The 16,290-nt window shown below is 39.5% G+C and overlaps 1 protein-coding gene across 7 annotated transcripts in view; it reads right to left on the bottom strand.

Annotated features, from left to right (window-relative positions):
• The window catches only part of ARMCX5 (armadillo repeat containing X-linked 5), a 90,431-nt gene extending 78,971 nt beyond the window's left edge, over positions 1–11,460 (bottom strand). For 2 of the 7 annotated variants that reach the window (XM_036924857.2, XM_057495943.1), the window contains exons 1-4: positions 11,373–11,460; positions 11,097–11,155; positions 7,227–9,139; positions 5,433–5,596 (exon numbers count right to left, since the gene is read on the bottom strand). In XM_036924857.2, coding sequence (XP_036780752.1) covers positions 5,441–5,596; positions 7,227–8,681 — 1,611 coding nt within the window. In that variant the 5' untranslated portion in view covers positions 8,682–9,139; positions 11,097–11,155; positions 11,373–11,460 and the 3' untranslated portion in view covers positions 5,433–5,440. Of the gene's footprint in view, positions 1–2,907; positions 3,511–5,432; positions 5,597–6,868; positions 9,140–11,096; positions 11,156–11,372 lie in introns of those variants that run through there. The other 5 variants (XM_057495946.1, XM_057495945.1, XM_057495942.1 and 2 more) reach the window with 4 other exon arrangements.
• Positions 11,461–16,290: the final 4,830 nt, after the last annotated feature.

Raw genomic sequence — 16,290 nt, forward strand, 5'->3', positions numbered from 1 at the left:
GTCTGTTCCATTGGTCTATGGGTCTGTTCTTGTGCCAGTACCAAATTGTCTTGATTACTATGGCTTTGTAGTAGAGCTTGAAGTTGGGGAGCATAATTTCCCCTGCTTTATTCTTCCTTCTTAGGATTGCTTTGGCTATTTGAGGTCTTTTGTGGTTCCATATGAATTTTAGGACCATTTTCTCTAGTTCGTTGAAGAATGCTGTTGGTATTTTGATAGGAATTGCATTGAATCTATAGATTGCTTTAGGCAGGATGGTCATTTTGACAATATTATTTCTTCCTATCCATGAGCATGGGATGAGTTTCCATTTATTGGTATCTTCTTTAATTTCTCTCATGAGTGTCTTGTAGTTTTCAGAGTATAGGTCTTTCACTTCCTTGGTTAGGTTTATTCCTAGGTATTTTATTCTTTTTGATGCAATTGTGAATGGAAATGTTTTCCTGACTTCTCTCTCTGCTAGTTCATTGTTAGTGTATGGTTAGATTTCTGTGTATTAATTTTGTATCCTACAACTTTGCTGAATTCAGATAATAGATCAAGTTGTTTTTGAGTGGATTCTTTAGGGTTTTTTATGCACAATATCATGTCATGATACATAAATTTTGTAAAAGATTAAAAGAGAATACTATGAACAATTGTATGCAACAAATTAAATAACCTGAATAAGACTGACACCTTCCTAAAAACCTAAAAACACACATTACCTAAATTGACTCAAAAAGAAATAGAAAGTTTCAACAGATCCATAAACAGGAGAAATTGAATCAGTAATGAAAACCTCCTAACAAAGAAACGTCCAGGATCTGATGGTTCCACTGGAGAATTCTACCAAATATTTAAAGAAAAATTAATACCGATCTTCGAACTTCTCCATAAAATAAAATAGGGAACATTTCCTAATTCTATGAAGCCAGCATTACCCTAATACCAGAGCCAGAGAAACATATCACAAAGAAAGAACATTAGAAACCTTATAACTACAGATGAAAAAATTCTCAACAAAATACTATCACACTGAATCCAATAGCATATTAATAGAATTATACACCATCACCAAGTGGGATTTATCCCAGGAATGTAAGGTTGGTCAATATATGAAACCCAATCAATGTAATACACCACTTTAACAAACAATGTAATATATTGCTTCAATAGAAAAACAACATTAAAACCCATAACCTCATTTGATGTAAAAAAGGCATTTGATAAAATCTGATACTCCTTCGTGATAAAAAACATTCAGAAAATTAGCCTGTGAAAGGAACTTTCTTAAAATGATAAAGGATATTTACGAAAACCTCACACATACTCAATTCTCAATATGATATGGTAAGAAAACCACATCATACTTAACAGTGAAAGACTGAAAGCCTTCCCCCTAAGGTCAGGTTTTCCTCCTAAGATATATACCTATTTTTACCAATTATTCAGCACAACTTTAGAACTAGACAGGAAAAATAAATAAAAGATATCCAAATAATAAAGGAAGAAAGAAAAGTATTTTTATTTGTAGATAACATGATCCTATATATAGAAATTCCCAGAGTCCAAAAAAAGGCTACTAGAGTTAATAAAATTCAGCAGAGTTGTAGATTACAAGATCAACACACAAAAATCAGTGATGTAGCTATATACTAGCAATGAATAATCTGAAAAGGAAATTAAGAAAGCAATTCCACTTGCAATAGTATCTAAAAGAATAAAATATTTAGGAATAAATTTAACCAAGGACATGAAAGAACCATATATAAACTACAACTGCTGCTAAAAGAAATTAAAGATTTACATGAATGGAAGTATATCCTGTGTTCACAGATTTGAAGACTATTTCTAAACTTACTACAAAGACACAGTAATCAAAAATCTGTGGAACTGGCATAAAGATAGACATAGGGATGAATGGAGTAGAATTGAGAGTCCAGAAATAAACTGACATGTCTATGGCCAATTGATTTTGACAAGGGTGCCGAGTCCTTTCAATGAGGAAAGAACAGATGATTCAACAAATGGTACTGAGACAACTGGATTAAAAAAAAGAAGGTGGACATTTTCTTTATACCATATGTGAAAATTAACTCAAAGTGGATCAGTGACCTAAACATAAGTTAAAACTATAAAACTCTTAGAGGAAAACAGGTAAATCTGCCTGGCCTTGGATTCTTAGATATGACACCAAAAGCACAAACAACAAAAGAAAAATGATAAATCAGACATCATCAAAATTAAAAACTGTGCATCAAAGGACATCATTAACATTAAAAAACCCTATATGAGAAAATATTTGCAAATCATATAACTGATAAGGGACTTTTATCCAGAATATATAAACTTCTACAATGTAACAACAAAAAGACAAACAATGCAACTGAAAAATGGGGAAAGAACTTGAATAGACATTACTCCAAAAAGATATGCAAACAGCCAATAAGCACATGAAAAAATGCTAACACCATTATTCATTAGAGAAATGGAAATCAATACCATAATGAGATACTACTTCACATTGATGAGTAGAGTTATTAAAAATGGCAAATAACAAGTGTTGACAAGGATGTGTATAAATTGGAAACCTTGTATGTTGTTGGTGGGAATGTAAAATGGTGTATCTAATTAAAATAGCTTGGCATGACTGCAATGGGGTATGGGGAGGGACTTGAAACTAAGGGTGAATGTAATAACCACACTGTTTTTCTTGTGAAACCTTCATAAGAGTGTATATCAATGATACCTTAATAAAAAAAAGAAAGAAAATAGCTTTGCAGTTCTTTAAAAAGCTAAACATAGAATCACCATATGGCCCAGCAATTCTACTTCTAAGTATATATTGAAAAAAATTGAAAACAGGGACTCAAACAGGTATTTGTGTACCAGCGTTCATTGTGGTATTGTTCATAAAAGCCAAAGGTGGAAACAACTCAAATGTACACCAATAGATGAAAGGGTAAACAAAATATGGTGTATTCACACAGACCAGAATATTACTCAGCCATAAAAAAGGAATAAGCTATGATACATGTCACAACACAGATGAACTTTGAAAACATTATGGTAAGTGAAATAAATCAGACACAAAAGGGCAAACATTGCATGATTCCACTAATAAGAAATATTTAGAGTAGGCATATTTGTAGAGACAGAAAGTAGACTGGGGATTGCTATGGACTGACAGGAAGGGGTTAATGGGGAATTATTGCTTAATGGTTACAGTTTCTCTTTTGGGTGATGAAAAAGTTTTGTAAATAGTAGTGATGGCTGCACAACACTGTGAATGCAATTAATGTTACTAAATTCTACATTTAAAAATCATTAAAATTATAACTTCTTGTTACGTATTTTACCACAGTAAAAAAATACTTAAAAACGTTAAAAGTTGGTGAATGAAAAGATGGTGGTGTGAGAGGTGAGACAGAGACCCCCTCCTAAAATGACATACAGTATGAAAATATAATTAATACAACTAATCCTGAAAGAGCAACAGGAAAGAAGGCTGCGCCAGACTGCATACACCTGGAGAAAAGAACAGACCTCATGGAACAGGGTAAAGTACTAAAGCCATGACCCACAAGACCCAAGCCCTTCCCCCACACCAACTCACAGGCAGGAGGAAGAGAAACAGAGTAGAGAGGAAGTGGAGGCCTGGGACTTCTGAACACCTAGCCCTGGAGATCTGCTCTGGGAGCACGAACCTACCTTGCATGGTGCTCTGGTGATTAGTGGGGTTGGAAAGCTAAGACAGGTAGAATACCTGGAGAGACTGAGATTCCAGCTACTTGTGGAAAACAGGGATCCATATCCAGCTGCTCTGGGTGGGCAGTCTGAGAGACTTCCTAACAGTGAGAGGGCTGCTAAAGGGGCAAGGATTGCACAGAGCTTACTGCAGCCTGCTGTGCCTACCTCCCGGCCAGCCCGCAACTGGCTGGCAAACTGGCAACCCCTGCCCTGACATCAGGCCAGCCAGAGGGAAGCCCCACCTATAGCAGCTACAAACGCAAAGCATAGAGGCTTCATAGCAGCCAGGATGCTGCATTGGGGTATGGGGGGACATGATAATATGGGTAAATGTAATAACCACATTGTTTTTTCATGAGAAACATTCATAAGAGGGTATGTCAATAATATCTTAATTTAAAAAAAAACAACATGTTAAAAGTGATGGGCCATGAATGCTTAGTTGCATAGGAAATGAAAATAATGCAAGAGATAGGTTACAGAAAGGGAAAAATCTTAAGAGATAAGGGACAGGTGTGTCTAACAGCACTCATATTTAAGTTTGGGATGGCCAATGTACTAGGAGCTGTGTGGGGATACAGTTACAAAGTGATTATATATGCTAGCTACAGATACAGACTGCAAATGTTTGAGTCTAAGCTCTGTTACTAACCAACTCAATTAGCTTGACAAAGTTATTTAACCAATCAGTATCTCAGCTTTTTAAAATGTACAGTGGGTAACAGTACCCACTCCACATGGACGTTTTAGGAATTAAGTGAGTTAATACAAGTAAAGCACATAGAATGGTATCTGGCACATAGTAAGGCCTTAATGAATGTATAAATGTTAATAATTGTTATTATTATACAGAATAAAAAGTTCAGGCTTTGGAGTCAGACACTCTCAAAGCCCAAGCTTCTTCGCTATGCTAACTGTCCTTAAACACAAGCTCCAACATACTAAGTCTCCAAGGCATGGTATAAAGACAAATGCTAAAACAGAGGAGCAAATAAAAAACAATGGAAATACCGAAGAAGCTATTAATTCCAACACGGGGACAGGGAGGATAAGGGTGTCAGAGACTTCAAAACGACATGGCATTTGAGCTGAGCCTAAAAGAAAGAATGGTTTTACCACAGGCAGGGAAAGGGCTGTAAAAGCATTGCAGGATGAGTGAAAAGCATGAGGAAATGCACAGAAATATGGAAGTGCATAAAATAGGAAACAAATAGTCCAGTGTGGTTTGAATGTAGGTCACATGGGATATAATCGGAAAAATGGAAAGGTGCTGAAGGACATAGAGCCTTGAAAACCTTGCTAGGGAATTTGGTGATATTTTATAAATGCCTTCCCAACCAAAGTTCCTCTTGTAAAGTTGAGGGCATGGTAGAAGTCCTGTGGGTGCAAATAGCCAGCTGTGCTGTAGGAAGATTACACGCTTTACTTTATGACAGGGAAGATAAGAAATTTGCACTCATTTTTACCCCCAGGTAGCAATATTTTATGACAAGTAATACTGTATAAGCCCTGATACTACCTAGTCTTGCCTGAATTATTTTTCTAGGAAAGGAGATGAAACAAGAGAAGAGCAATGGGGTTTCAACATCAAGCACACCCTAGGAACAATTGGGGAAATGACTCGTCTCCCAAAATTCCCACCCAAGAAGAGAACATCAGCTTCTTGCTTTGACACAAATACCTATATTCCCCACACTCACCCTTTTCTTTAGCTGATGGAAAATTCCATAGCAATCAACTGATTGTGTGCTCCATAGGACATTTGAGAAACAGAATATTTCCAAAGGGTCTGGTCCAATTGTACTGTGAAGATCCCCAACTGTGAAAGCAGTACCCATAGCTGGAATTCCAGGCTATTGGAGTTCTATGGATTAAAAAAATGTTATAAAGAACTTCAAAAAAAATCTGAGTTGCAACTGCATGGTGCAAAAAGCCTACCTGCTTAATTTTTCACTCTTAATGTACAAATGTGGGCATTTGTCCTTCATTTTAACTTCTAGATGTGTGAAAGATAAGTTCAAATCTGACCTCAATAGAAATTAAACTAGGGACAGCTGCTAAAACTAGGGGCACATGACACCCTGTTGAGATTTTTCAATTTAGGCCTTCCCCCAAATACATAAAAAGGGAGAGAGGAAGTTCAAAAGAAAGATCAGTATTTGTACACTGACCCTAATATCTATATTTCCCAATTATAGGTAGTAAAGGAAAAGGACAATAACAACAAAGGAGGCAGAGGTGACCCCAGATCCCAATCTATACTCTGGCATTCTATGCCACAAACACCAGCCAGAACCTAGCTTTTGTTAAGTAAACAGGGGAAGCTAAAGCAGTACAGACAACATGGCTTCAGCTCTATCTGTACAAATAGCACAGTGGGACTAGGGGAATTAATTTCTTCTTAACTACATACTCCAAAAGCACTTTGGTATCCTGTGACTGTCTCATAGAGCTTAGCTCTACCAAAAGAGATCAGCACAAACAAGGGGTTACCACCAAGGATAGATGCAAATCACTAAGTCCAAAGCATTGGCCAGCAAGCTAAAGCAAGGATGAAAGTAAACCACCACCAAGATGGAACAAATAAGACTATCCATTTAAGTTTTTGTAGTGGGTCCCCAGAAAGACCCTCCTCTGAGGCCCAGGACTACAGAAAATGGGAGCCTTAGATGAAGAAATAAACCTGGTAACTCTGAATGGAGTACCTGGATGTTGAGGGCACAGGCTGGGTCCTTTCAGAACCACACTTCCATGGCTTTGCTGCACAGGGGTGAGAACCAGAAATCCTTTTGGGGATTAAAAAACTTCAAAGTATCCTGATGAGATATGCCATGTGAAAGGCTGAGCACAAGTTCTGGGACTCAGACTGGAATGAAAGCATCTGTTTTCCCTTTCTCCTAAGTCTATGTCCTTACTCCTTTCCCCAGATCTTCCCAGATGTCAGCTCAGTGTTCTCTTCTTGTGCATAGAGTGATTCTACTCCTTGAACATGTTGAAACTAAAGGATCTGTTAATGTGATTTTGTTTTAGCTGTACCCCTCCTACAGACAGAGTGCTCTTTATCATCTTTGTGTTATTTGTGCTTTATCCCTCTGTCTATAGTTCAACTAAAGAACTAGGACAACATTTTCACCAGTTGTAGCATGCAACTTTATTAACATGTAAGTAAAATCTCAAATGAATACATTTTTGTCAATATAAATCACAGAAGTATAGCGTACTCATGATGAATAGATAGATGAATAGATTATCAGGTCATGTTGCAGAAATATTAAAAATATCTCAATTTATATAGCACAATAAAAATCAACAAATATTCAAGCTCTCAAGGTCATTTGGTATCCATAAAATTACCTCCTTCAGTCAACAGATAACATAAATATTGAACTTATACTATGAATCAGTTTCATATTACACCAAAAATTTTTCATGGACTTGTGAGAACACACAGCTATTCAGAGTTTGAGTATTAATCGTACAACTTTATCTCTCACCTCAGGATCACTGTGCTCTGCTAAGTCTTGGAGTTTCTGACCAAACTCTTTTGCTTCCTGGAATATGGAAATAAGTTCAGATTTAGTGAACTGTTCCTTGGTAAATAGCTTCACCTTCTTTTTGAATTGGAAATTTATATTCTCAAATATTTCAATTATATTAAGAATATTGGCCTTTGATTCATTCTTGCTAAAGGGTGCAACCAATGATGATAGTACTTTGGCACTGATCAGTTCTCTTGTATTGGCTTGATTTTTAGACAAGCGCAAAAACACTTTTAAAACATAAAACTTGGTTTTGACACTTCCCCTGTTCAACAAGGTTAGGAAATCTGGAATGTAATTAGCAATCATATGGTGATCCTCAAATTTCACACTCAGGTGCTCTAGTAATTTTAGTCCAGCCAGTTGCATAGGGGAGTTCAAGGGATAAGAAATTATGTCCTTACAAACTTGATGTATGTATGACTCTCCTGTTTTTGGTTGTTCAGGAGACTCAGAGTTGTCATCCACATTTAAAGCTCTAGGGTGTTCCGTAACATTGGGATTATTGACCAAGTTTTCAATCATAACAGTAATACCTACATCATGAATTATATCTTGGGTGAATGGATAAGCAGGACTGATGCCCATTATCATTGTAGCTATTTCATGAATGAAAGGATCCCTAGTTAGTTTAAGTAGGGCAACAAGTTCATCAAACTCTTTAGGCTCTAAACTAAAGTCACGTGATTTGCAGCGGCAGGCTCTTGGATTAGGCCCGTACTTTTCCCTATACCTAACCTGTTTTTTGATCTCAGCTAAGGTCTGGAAGTAAGGCCCATCATAGGGTGGGATCTTGGTCAGTGGCCGAATCCCCAGAGGAGTCTCAATCAAGGTCTCAACCAGAGTCCAATTCCCTTCTGGAGGCAAGGATCGCTCCCCTCCCTCTACTGGGACTAGGACACTATACCTGGCCCTTGACCATGCTGCCGCTTTTTGTTTTATAGTAAGTTCAGGTTTGGGTGTGGACTTGGGTGTTTCCTGGATCTTAGGTGGAGGCTTATAAACTTGAAAAGGGGTCTCTTCTTCAGGCCAGAACCAGGATCCTACGCTAGGCTCCTCTCCAGTCCAGAACCAAGAGCAGACATTTTCTTCATCCTCATAACTGGACTTGATTACAATACCAGCTCTGTCCCCAGCCCTGAACTTGATGCTGGCCTCTCTCCTTCTCTGGGACCTGGACCCAATATTAACCTTATCATGAGCCTTAGCAAAGGACCCAATATTGACTTCACTCCCAGCAACAGCCTTGACTTCATACTTGGTCACAGCACTGACTCTGGACATAGGCATGGCCTTTAACTTGGTTTGGGGCATTATACCAGGTTCTTCCAGGGGTTTTGCCTTAGTCTCAGTCATGACTCTAGTCTCAGTCATAGCTTCCATCTTGCTCACTTCCCTTGTCATAGCCATGGTCTCAGTGAAGGTCACTGTGTCCTGGCCATTGCTGCATCCCCAGCCTTGGCATGGGTCATTGGTCCTGTTTGCAGTTCTGCCTTGGCCTGGATCTTATCCTTGGCTCTAGTGTTGGCAGAGCCACTGATTTCAGATTTCAGGCCAGCCCCAGACCCTTCTCTGCCCCTGCCTTAACCTTGGAGCCAGTTATGATCCAAGTTAAAGGCAAGACCACATTATGTATCCCCACCCCCGTCTCAGCCTTGACTGAAGGTCTGTCCCAGGTTGGTGTTTTCATACAAAGTCCAGTAGTTACTCAGCCCCCCTTTCCAACTATAGGCTCTGCCAATGATATAAACAACGTGCAGAGGAAGCTCACTCAGGGAAGGGAAGGATGGCTGTGTGCCTGAGTTCAGCCCTGTGGAGGGTGGTGGTCTTCAGCCACTCCAAGGCCACCAGATCTGCCACTGTTGGACCTAAGGGTGGAGGAAGGAAATGGGGCTTTGAGTCTCTTCCAATTTTTTTTCTCATGTTGATTAGCACAGAAAGACAGGACAGTATGGAAATTCAGTGCTAAGTGGAAGAGGTAGATAATTAGCAAACTCGCTCTGCCTTCACTTCATGTTTCCTAAAACTGCAGGTGCTACTATCTTTACAGACATGAAACAGGAATTTGGGAAGTGGGAAAGATGGGTGGGGGTGAGACAAACAGGAATCCCTAAACTGGCTATTTATTCCTGCTGGACCCAAGTAGGTTTCTACCTTATCCTACAGGTCTACTGGGAAGTCTCCACACTCAAACCAACCTGCCCTGATCTGGAGCAATTTTCTCCTCCTTTCCAATGATGACAAGCCCTACAACAGATCTACAGGCAAATAATCTATGGACAGATAAATAAACAGACTGATATGGAAACTAATCTCTAGGTAAATAGACCTTGGTCCCTGGTCCCTATATTTGTAGTTCATCTAGTGTTTCCCTCCTTTTGGTCCCTTCTTCCCATTGCCTTGCTTCAGGGCTGTTCCTCCTTCTCCCTGTTGCCCACCACTTTCTTCTTCAGGGACTGTGCTGGCATTTCCCTAGTTCAGAATTAGCTAGGGTGAAGTGTAAGAATAGGAAAAGCAAGTGGGGAGTAAGAAAAGCATGTGTTACCCTTTCATACCCCCAAAGCTTACAAACACTCCCAACTAAATCAGCAGGGAACCACATAGGGGTTAGTAAACTGGCAAAACAAAAGAATGAGAATTCTCTAGAATTAATCATCTCCCATCCCTCTATCTTCACACCAATCTTAAATACATACAGGGAACTTTTCTCTTCTTTATTATTTCCTAGCTTCAAGTTGGGTTACCATTTATGAACTTTCACAACTGAGAGTTCCACAGACCTAGGGATAGATCTACACATATAAATTCACAAACGCAGATATAAATAGAGACACAGGAGACAATGGAGACTGATTCCTTGGTAGAGATCAGCACCTAGAACACTGATCCTCTCTGGATACAGGTACCAGTTTGCCAACATTTTCTATCTTTTCTTCCTCCCCCACTACACCCAAATTTCCAACCTCTTCTGCTTCATTCCCAAAGTCTTACAATTCCCCTGCAGAGACAATTCAAACATCCCTGCAAGATAGTGGTGGTGTTAGTAGGGATGAAATGCTCAGAAAAGCCACAGAAGATGGCTGGGAAATCAATGAGAAGTATCATTTCCAAATTTCATCTAAGTTCTTTTGTTTCTTTACTCTCCTCAAAGCTGATCATTTTCTGCAACACCAAGGTTGTAAAAGAGGACTGTCCTGAAAGCTGGCAGAAAGATCTGGATCCCTTTAGACACTTACCTGCTCTAGTTTTAGTCACTGACCACCTCTAAGCACTGCCAACTACAGAAATTAGGCTAATTTTTTTTCTTATCTCCTCCCTTTGAGATCTGCTGCCCCCTACAGATCTTTACAGAAACGTGTACTACCGCAAGCTTAGGAACATGTTACACACCAAAGACCAAGTGAATACAGTGGGAGAGACTTGGTTATTAATGGCCAAACTAGTAACCAGAACACGAGACCCGTTTCTAATCCAGGGCCTTGATTATCAAACACTTTCAACCTCTTTTACACTCTTTCCCTTCCAGGGATTCCCAGTCAACTGTTCTCACCGATTGCAGCAACCCCTATTTAAAATCCGCCATATCTCCGCTAGAAGCCGCCACTATACTCCTTTCCCTTCCCAAACGTGGTCGGAGGTGGGGCGTGTCTGGAGATCAAGCTAGCAAGAGTCAGATCATTTTAAATTTATCGTTGTGTGCCAGTCAATTCATCCCCATCCTTTTCTCCCTCTCACCGCCCGTGCCCCACGACCAGATCACGAAACCCACGTTCATCTCTGATAACCATATCCACACTCCCAAGCAATGCCCGCCTTCTCACTGACCTGCTCTGCTTGGATCAAAGGCAGTTTTCTCATTTCCTTGCCTCAAGGGGTGCCATGCCCTACAGAAAGAGGGGCGGACAGTCAGATGGACACAGGACACGAGACAATGGCGCCATGTTCGGGAATTTGTCCCGGCACCTGGGTTTAGGATCAGATACCTGCTTTATCAGATTAAGGGCCGTAACTGGCAAACCCCTGTCATTTTTTTGTATTCCCTTCTCCTTCCCGTCCCCAGGGCTCTCAGGGACCCGCTCCTAATGACTAATTAACAGCTACCTTTTCCTCCGCAAGCTTTGCCATGCCACGTCCCCAGAACCAAAACCGATAGCGGGAGGAGCTAGAGTGTAGTTTAAGGGGATCCGGCCTTGTTGGAGCGGAGTGATACCAAGCTCTGCATAGCGTCACTTCTCTCTCCGTCAGGTAGCTCCGCCCTGATTATTCCAGTTATTGGAATGGGCTAGGGCGGGATCCAGATATACAGAAAGCGCTGGACGTAGAGAAGCCGATTAACATCAGAGGGTCTCGCATTGGTTCCGCTCCTTTTGGAGCTCTGCCAACCAAGCCTACATTTCTTTTCTTTGAACTGAAATGTGTACGGAATTCTGGCGGTGGCGCCTGTGAGTCAGCTTCCGCTTGACGAGGCGGATGGACACCAAAAAGAAGTGTTTATACAGTTTACACAGTCACCTCTCCAAAGCCTAGCGCCTACCTCTGTTCGCGGGTTAGGGGAGGGAGCCGAGGTAAGAAGGTCGGGAAAGCGGATTGCGACAGGGAGGATCAAGACATAGAGGAGGTTGAATTCTAATCTATTCCTGAAATTATACGGCCTTTCTACGAGAGAGGCCCCTGCAATCCATCCCTCCAAGCACTTAATTTTCTACATGAAATGGGCAGGATGGAAGCGGGACTTCTGGGTTGCCCCGGTCTGACTTGATCAATATCAAGTACTGGGTCATACAATCCTCCCTGCCTGTTGGTCCCAGCTCAGTAAATGTCAGGCACCAGACAAGCCGCATTCTAGCTTCTCTAACACTGCCCTCCCTAAGGAAAAGGGACGCTACCCACGCACTCCTCAAGGCAGATCCCAGCTGTTTTTCTGACTCCTCCTTTTCTCTCACCACTACATCCTGCCCAATTAACGCATATGCTCCGTCTTCCTGAATATATAAATTTTTTTTGACTTTCTCTTGCAATCAATGGCAGGAGGGAATTTGAATTTGACCATAAATTCCATGAAGGAAGGGCCCCTATTAGTCTGTTCATCACTGTATTCTCAGCACCACACATTGGAAGGTAGTGAGGGGCCACTGAGTCTCCAGCATTCCCTGGCACCTTCTATTGGCTGCTGATCGATGCCTATCTATAGGTGTGTCTTTGTCTTTGAGGTCTGCAACCTCAGCATTTATCCTAGAGTCTGCCACACAGTCTGCTTTCTATACAATTTTTTCAGTGGATGAAGGAAGAAAGGGTTTTCCAAAATAAAATTTGGAATGAAACCTGGAGTATCTTGATATCTCATACTACAATGAATATTTTGGGGGTTACAAGTAATTTGGATTTAATAATAGTCATTTGTTTTTCTGTCTTCTTTTTATGCTTAAAACTTTGCCTTACTAAGCTCCTTGATATAAAGAAAACCTCCATAAACTCATAAAGAAAAGATCAATGACCAACAATGCAATAGAAAACATGGGCAAATATATGAACAGATGGTTCATAAAAATCAATGACAAATCAATGTTTCTTAAATATATGAGAAAATGTTTCATCTCACTGATAACAAGTGAAAATTATAATTGCAATGATAAATTATTTTTCATCTATCATATTGGCAAAGAAAAAAGTTTGAAAATAAATTATATTGGAGAAGTGGGAAAATGGGCATTCTATTTTTTTTGGTAACATTAATATACAATTACACGAGCAACATTGTAGTTACTAGATTTCCCCCCATTATCAAGTCACCAATACATACCCCATTACAGTCACTGTCCATCACTGTAGTAAGATGCTATAGAATCACTACCTGTCTTCTCTGTGCTATACTGCCTTACAAGTGCACCCCCTGCTATATTATGTGTGGTAATCGTAATGCTCCTTGTTCCCCTTCTCCCTCTCTTCCCACCCACATCCCCAGTCCCTTTCCCTTTGGCAACTGTTAGTCCATTCTTTGGTTCTGTGAGTCTGCTGCTGTTTTGTTCCTTCAGTTTTTGCTTTGTTCTTGTACTACACAGATGAGTGAAATCATTTGGTACTTGTCTTTCTCCACCTGGCTTATTTCACTGACCATAATACCATCCAGCTCCATCCATGCTGTTGCAAATGGTAGGAATTGTCTTCTTCTTATGACTGAATAATATTCCATTGTATATATGTACCACATCTTTATCCATTCATCTACTGATGGACACTTAGGTGGCTTCCATTTCATGGCTATTGTAAATAGTGCTGGGATAAACATAGGGGTGGCATATGTCTTTTTCAAACTGGGCTGCTGCATTCTTAGGGTAAATTCCTAGGAGTGGAATTCCTGGGTCAAATGGTATTTCTATTTTGAGTTTTTTGAGAACATTCATACTGCTTTCCAAAATGGTTGAACTAGTTTACATTCCCACCAGCAGTGTAGGAGGGTTCTCCTTTCTTGACATCCTAGCCAACATTTGTTGTTGTTTGTCTTTTGGATGTTGACCATCCTAACTGGTGTGAGGTGATAACTCACTGTGATTTTAATTTGCATTTCTCTGATGACTAGTGATGTGGAGCATCTTTTCATGTGTCTGTTGGCCATCTGAATTTCTTCTTTGGAGATTTGTTCATATCCTCTGCCCATTTTTTAATAGGGTTATTTGCTTTTTGGTTGTTGAGGCATATGAGTTCTTTATGTATTTTGGATGTTAACCCCTGGTCAGATATGTCATTTACAAATATACTCTCCCATACTGTAGGATGCCTTTTTGTTCTTCTGATAGTGTCCTTTCCTGTACAGAAACTTTTTAGCATGATGTAGTCCCATTTGTTCATTTTTTATTTTGTTTCCCTTGAGCAAGGAGAAGTGTTCAGGAAAAAGTTGCTCATGTTTATATTCAAGAGATTTTTGCCTATGTTTTCTTCTCAAGAGTTTTGTTGTTTCATGGGTTACATTCAGGTCTTTGATCCATTTTGAGTTTACTTTTGTGTATTGGGTTAGACAATAATCCAGTTTCATTCTCTTGCATATAGATTTCCAGTTGTGCAAACACCAGCTCTTGAAGGGGCTGTCATTTCCCCATTGTATATCCATGGCTCCTTTTATCATATATTAATTGACCACATATGCTTGGGTTTACATCTGGGCTCTCTAGTCTGTTCCATTAGTCTATGTGTCTGTTCTTGTGCCAGTACCAAACTGTCTTGATTACTGTGGCTTTGTAGTAGAACTTGAAGTCAGGGAGCATAATTCCTCCACTTTATTCTTCCTTATCAGGACTGGTTTGGCTTTTTGGGGTCTTTTGTGGTTCCATATGAATTTTAGAACTATTTTCTCTAGTTCATTGAAGCATGCTGTTGGTATTTTGGTAGGGATTGCATTGAATCTGTAGATTCCTTTAGGTAGGACGGCGATTTTAACAATATTAATTCTTCCTATCCATGAGCACGGGATGTGTTTCCATTTATTGGTATCTTCTTTAATTTCTCTCATGAGTGTCTTGTAGTTTTCAGAGTATAGGTTTTTCACTTCCTTGGTTAGGTTTATTCCTAAGTATTTTATTCTCTTGATGCAATTGGGAATGAAATTGTTTTCCTGACTTCTCTCTCTGCTAGTTGATTGTTAGTGTGTAGGAATGCAACAGATTTCTATGTATTAATTTTGTATCCTGCAACATTGCTAAATTCAGATATTAGACCTCATAGTTTTGGAGTGGATCCTTTAGGGTTTTTTATGTACAATATTATGTCATCTGTAAACAGGGACAGTTTGAGTTCTTCCTTACCGATCTGGATGCCTTTTATTTCTTTATGTTCTCTGATTGCCGTGGCTAGGGCCCCCAGAACTATGTTGAGGAAAAGTGGGGAGAGTGGGCCTCCTTGTCTTATTTCCGATCTTAAAGGAAAATTGTTCAGCTTCTCATTGTTAAGTATAATGTTGGCTGTTGGTTTGTCATATATGGCCTTTATTATGTTGAGGTACTTGCCCTCTATACCCATTTTGTTGAGTGTTTTTATCATGAATGGATGTTGAATTTTGTTAAATACTTTTTCAGTATCTATGGAGATGATCATGTGATATTTGTCCTTCTTTTTGTTGATGTAGTGGATGATGATGATGGATTTTCGAATGTTGTACCATCCTTGCATCCCTGGGATGAATCCCACTTGATCATGATGGATGATCTTTTTGATATATTTTGTAATATGGTTTGCTAATATTTTGTTGAGTATTTTTGCATCTATGTTCATCAGGGATACTGGTCTGTAATTTTCTTTTCTTGTGGTGCCTTTGCCTGGTTTTGGTATTAGGGTGATGTTGGCCTTGTAGAATGAGTTTGGGAGTATACCCTCCTCTTCTACATTTTGGAAAACTTTAAGGAGGATGGGTACTAGGTCTTCACTAAATGTTTTATAAAATTCAGCAGTGAAACCATCTGGCTCAGGGATTTTGTTCTTAGGTAGATTTTTCATTACCAATTAAATTTCTTTGCTGGTAATTGGTCTATTCAGATTTTCTGTTTCTTCCTGGGTCAGCCTTGGAAGGTTGTATTTTTCTAGAAAGTTGTCCATTTCTTCTAGCTTATCCAGTTTGTTCCGTATAATTTTCCATAGTATTCTCTCTGAATTCTTTGTATTGCTGTGGTGTCCACAGTGATTTTTCCTTTCTCATTTCTGAGTCTGTTTATGTGTGTAGACTCTCTTTCTTTCTTGATAAGTCTGGCTAAGGGTTTATCCATTTTATTTTCTCAGAGAACCAGCTACTGCTTTTGTTGATTCTTTCTATTGTTTTATTCTTCTCAATTTTATTTATTTCTCCTCTAATTGTTATTATGTTCCTCCTTCTACAGACTTTGGGCCTCATTTGTTCTTCCTTTTCTAGTTTCATTAATTGTGAGTTTAGACTGCTCATTTGGGATTATTCTTCTTTCCTGAGGTAGGCCTGTATTGCAATATACTTTTCTCTTAGCACGGCTTTTCGCTGTGTCCCACATTTTGTGGAGTTGAA

The sequence above is a fragment of the Manis pentadactyla genome, chromosome X, assembly GCF_030020395.1.
Source record: "Manis pentadactyla isolate mManPen7 chromosome X, mManPen7.hap1, whole genome shotgun sequence".
NCBI classification, from domain to species: Eukaryota; Metazoa; Chordata; class Mammalia; order Pholidota; family Manidae; genus Manis; species Manis pentadactyla.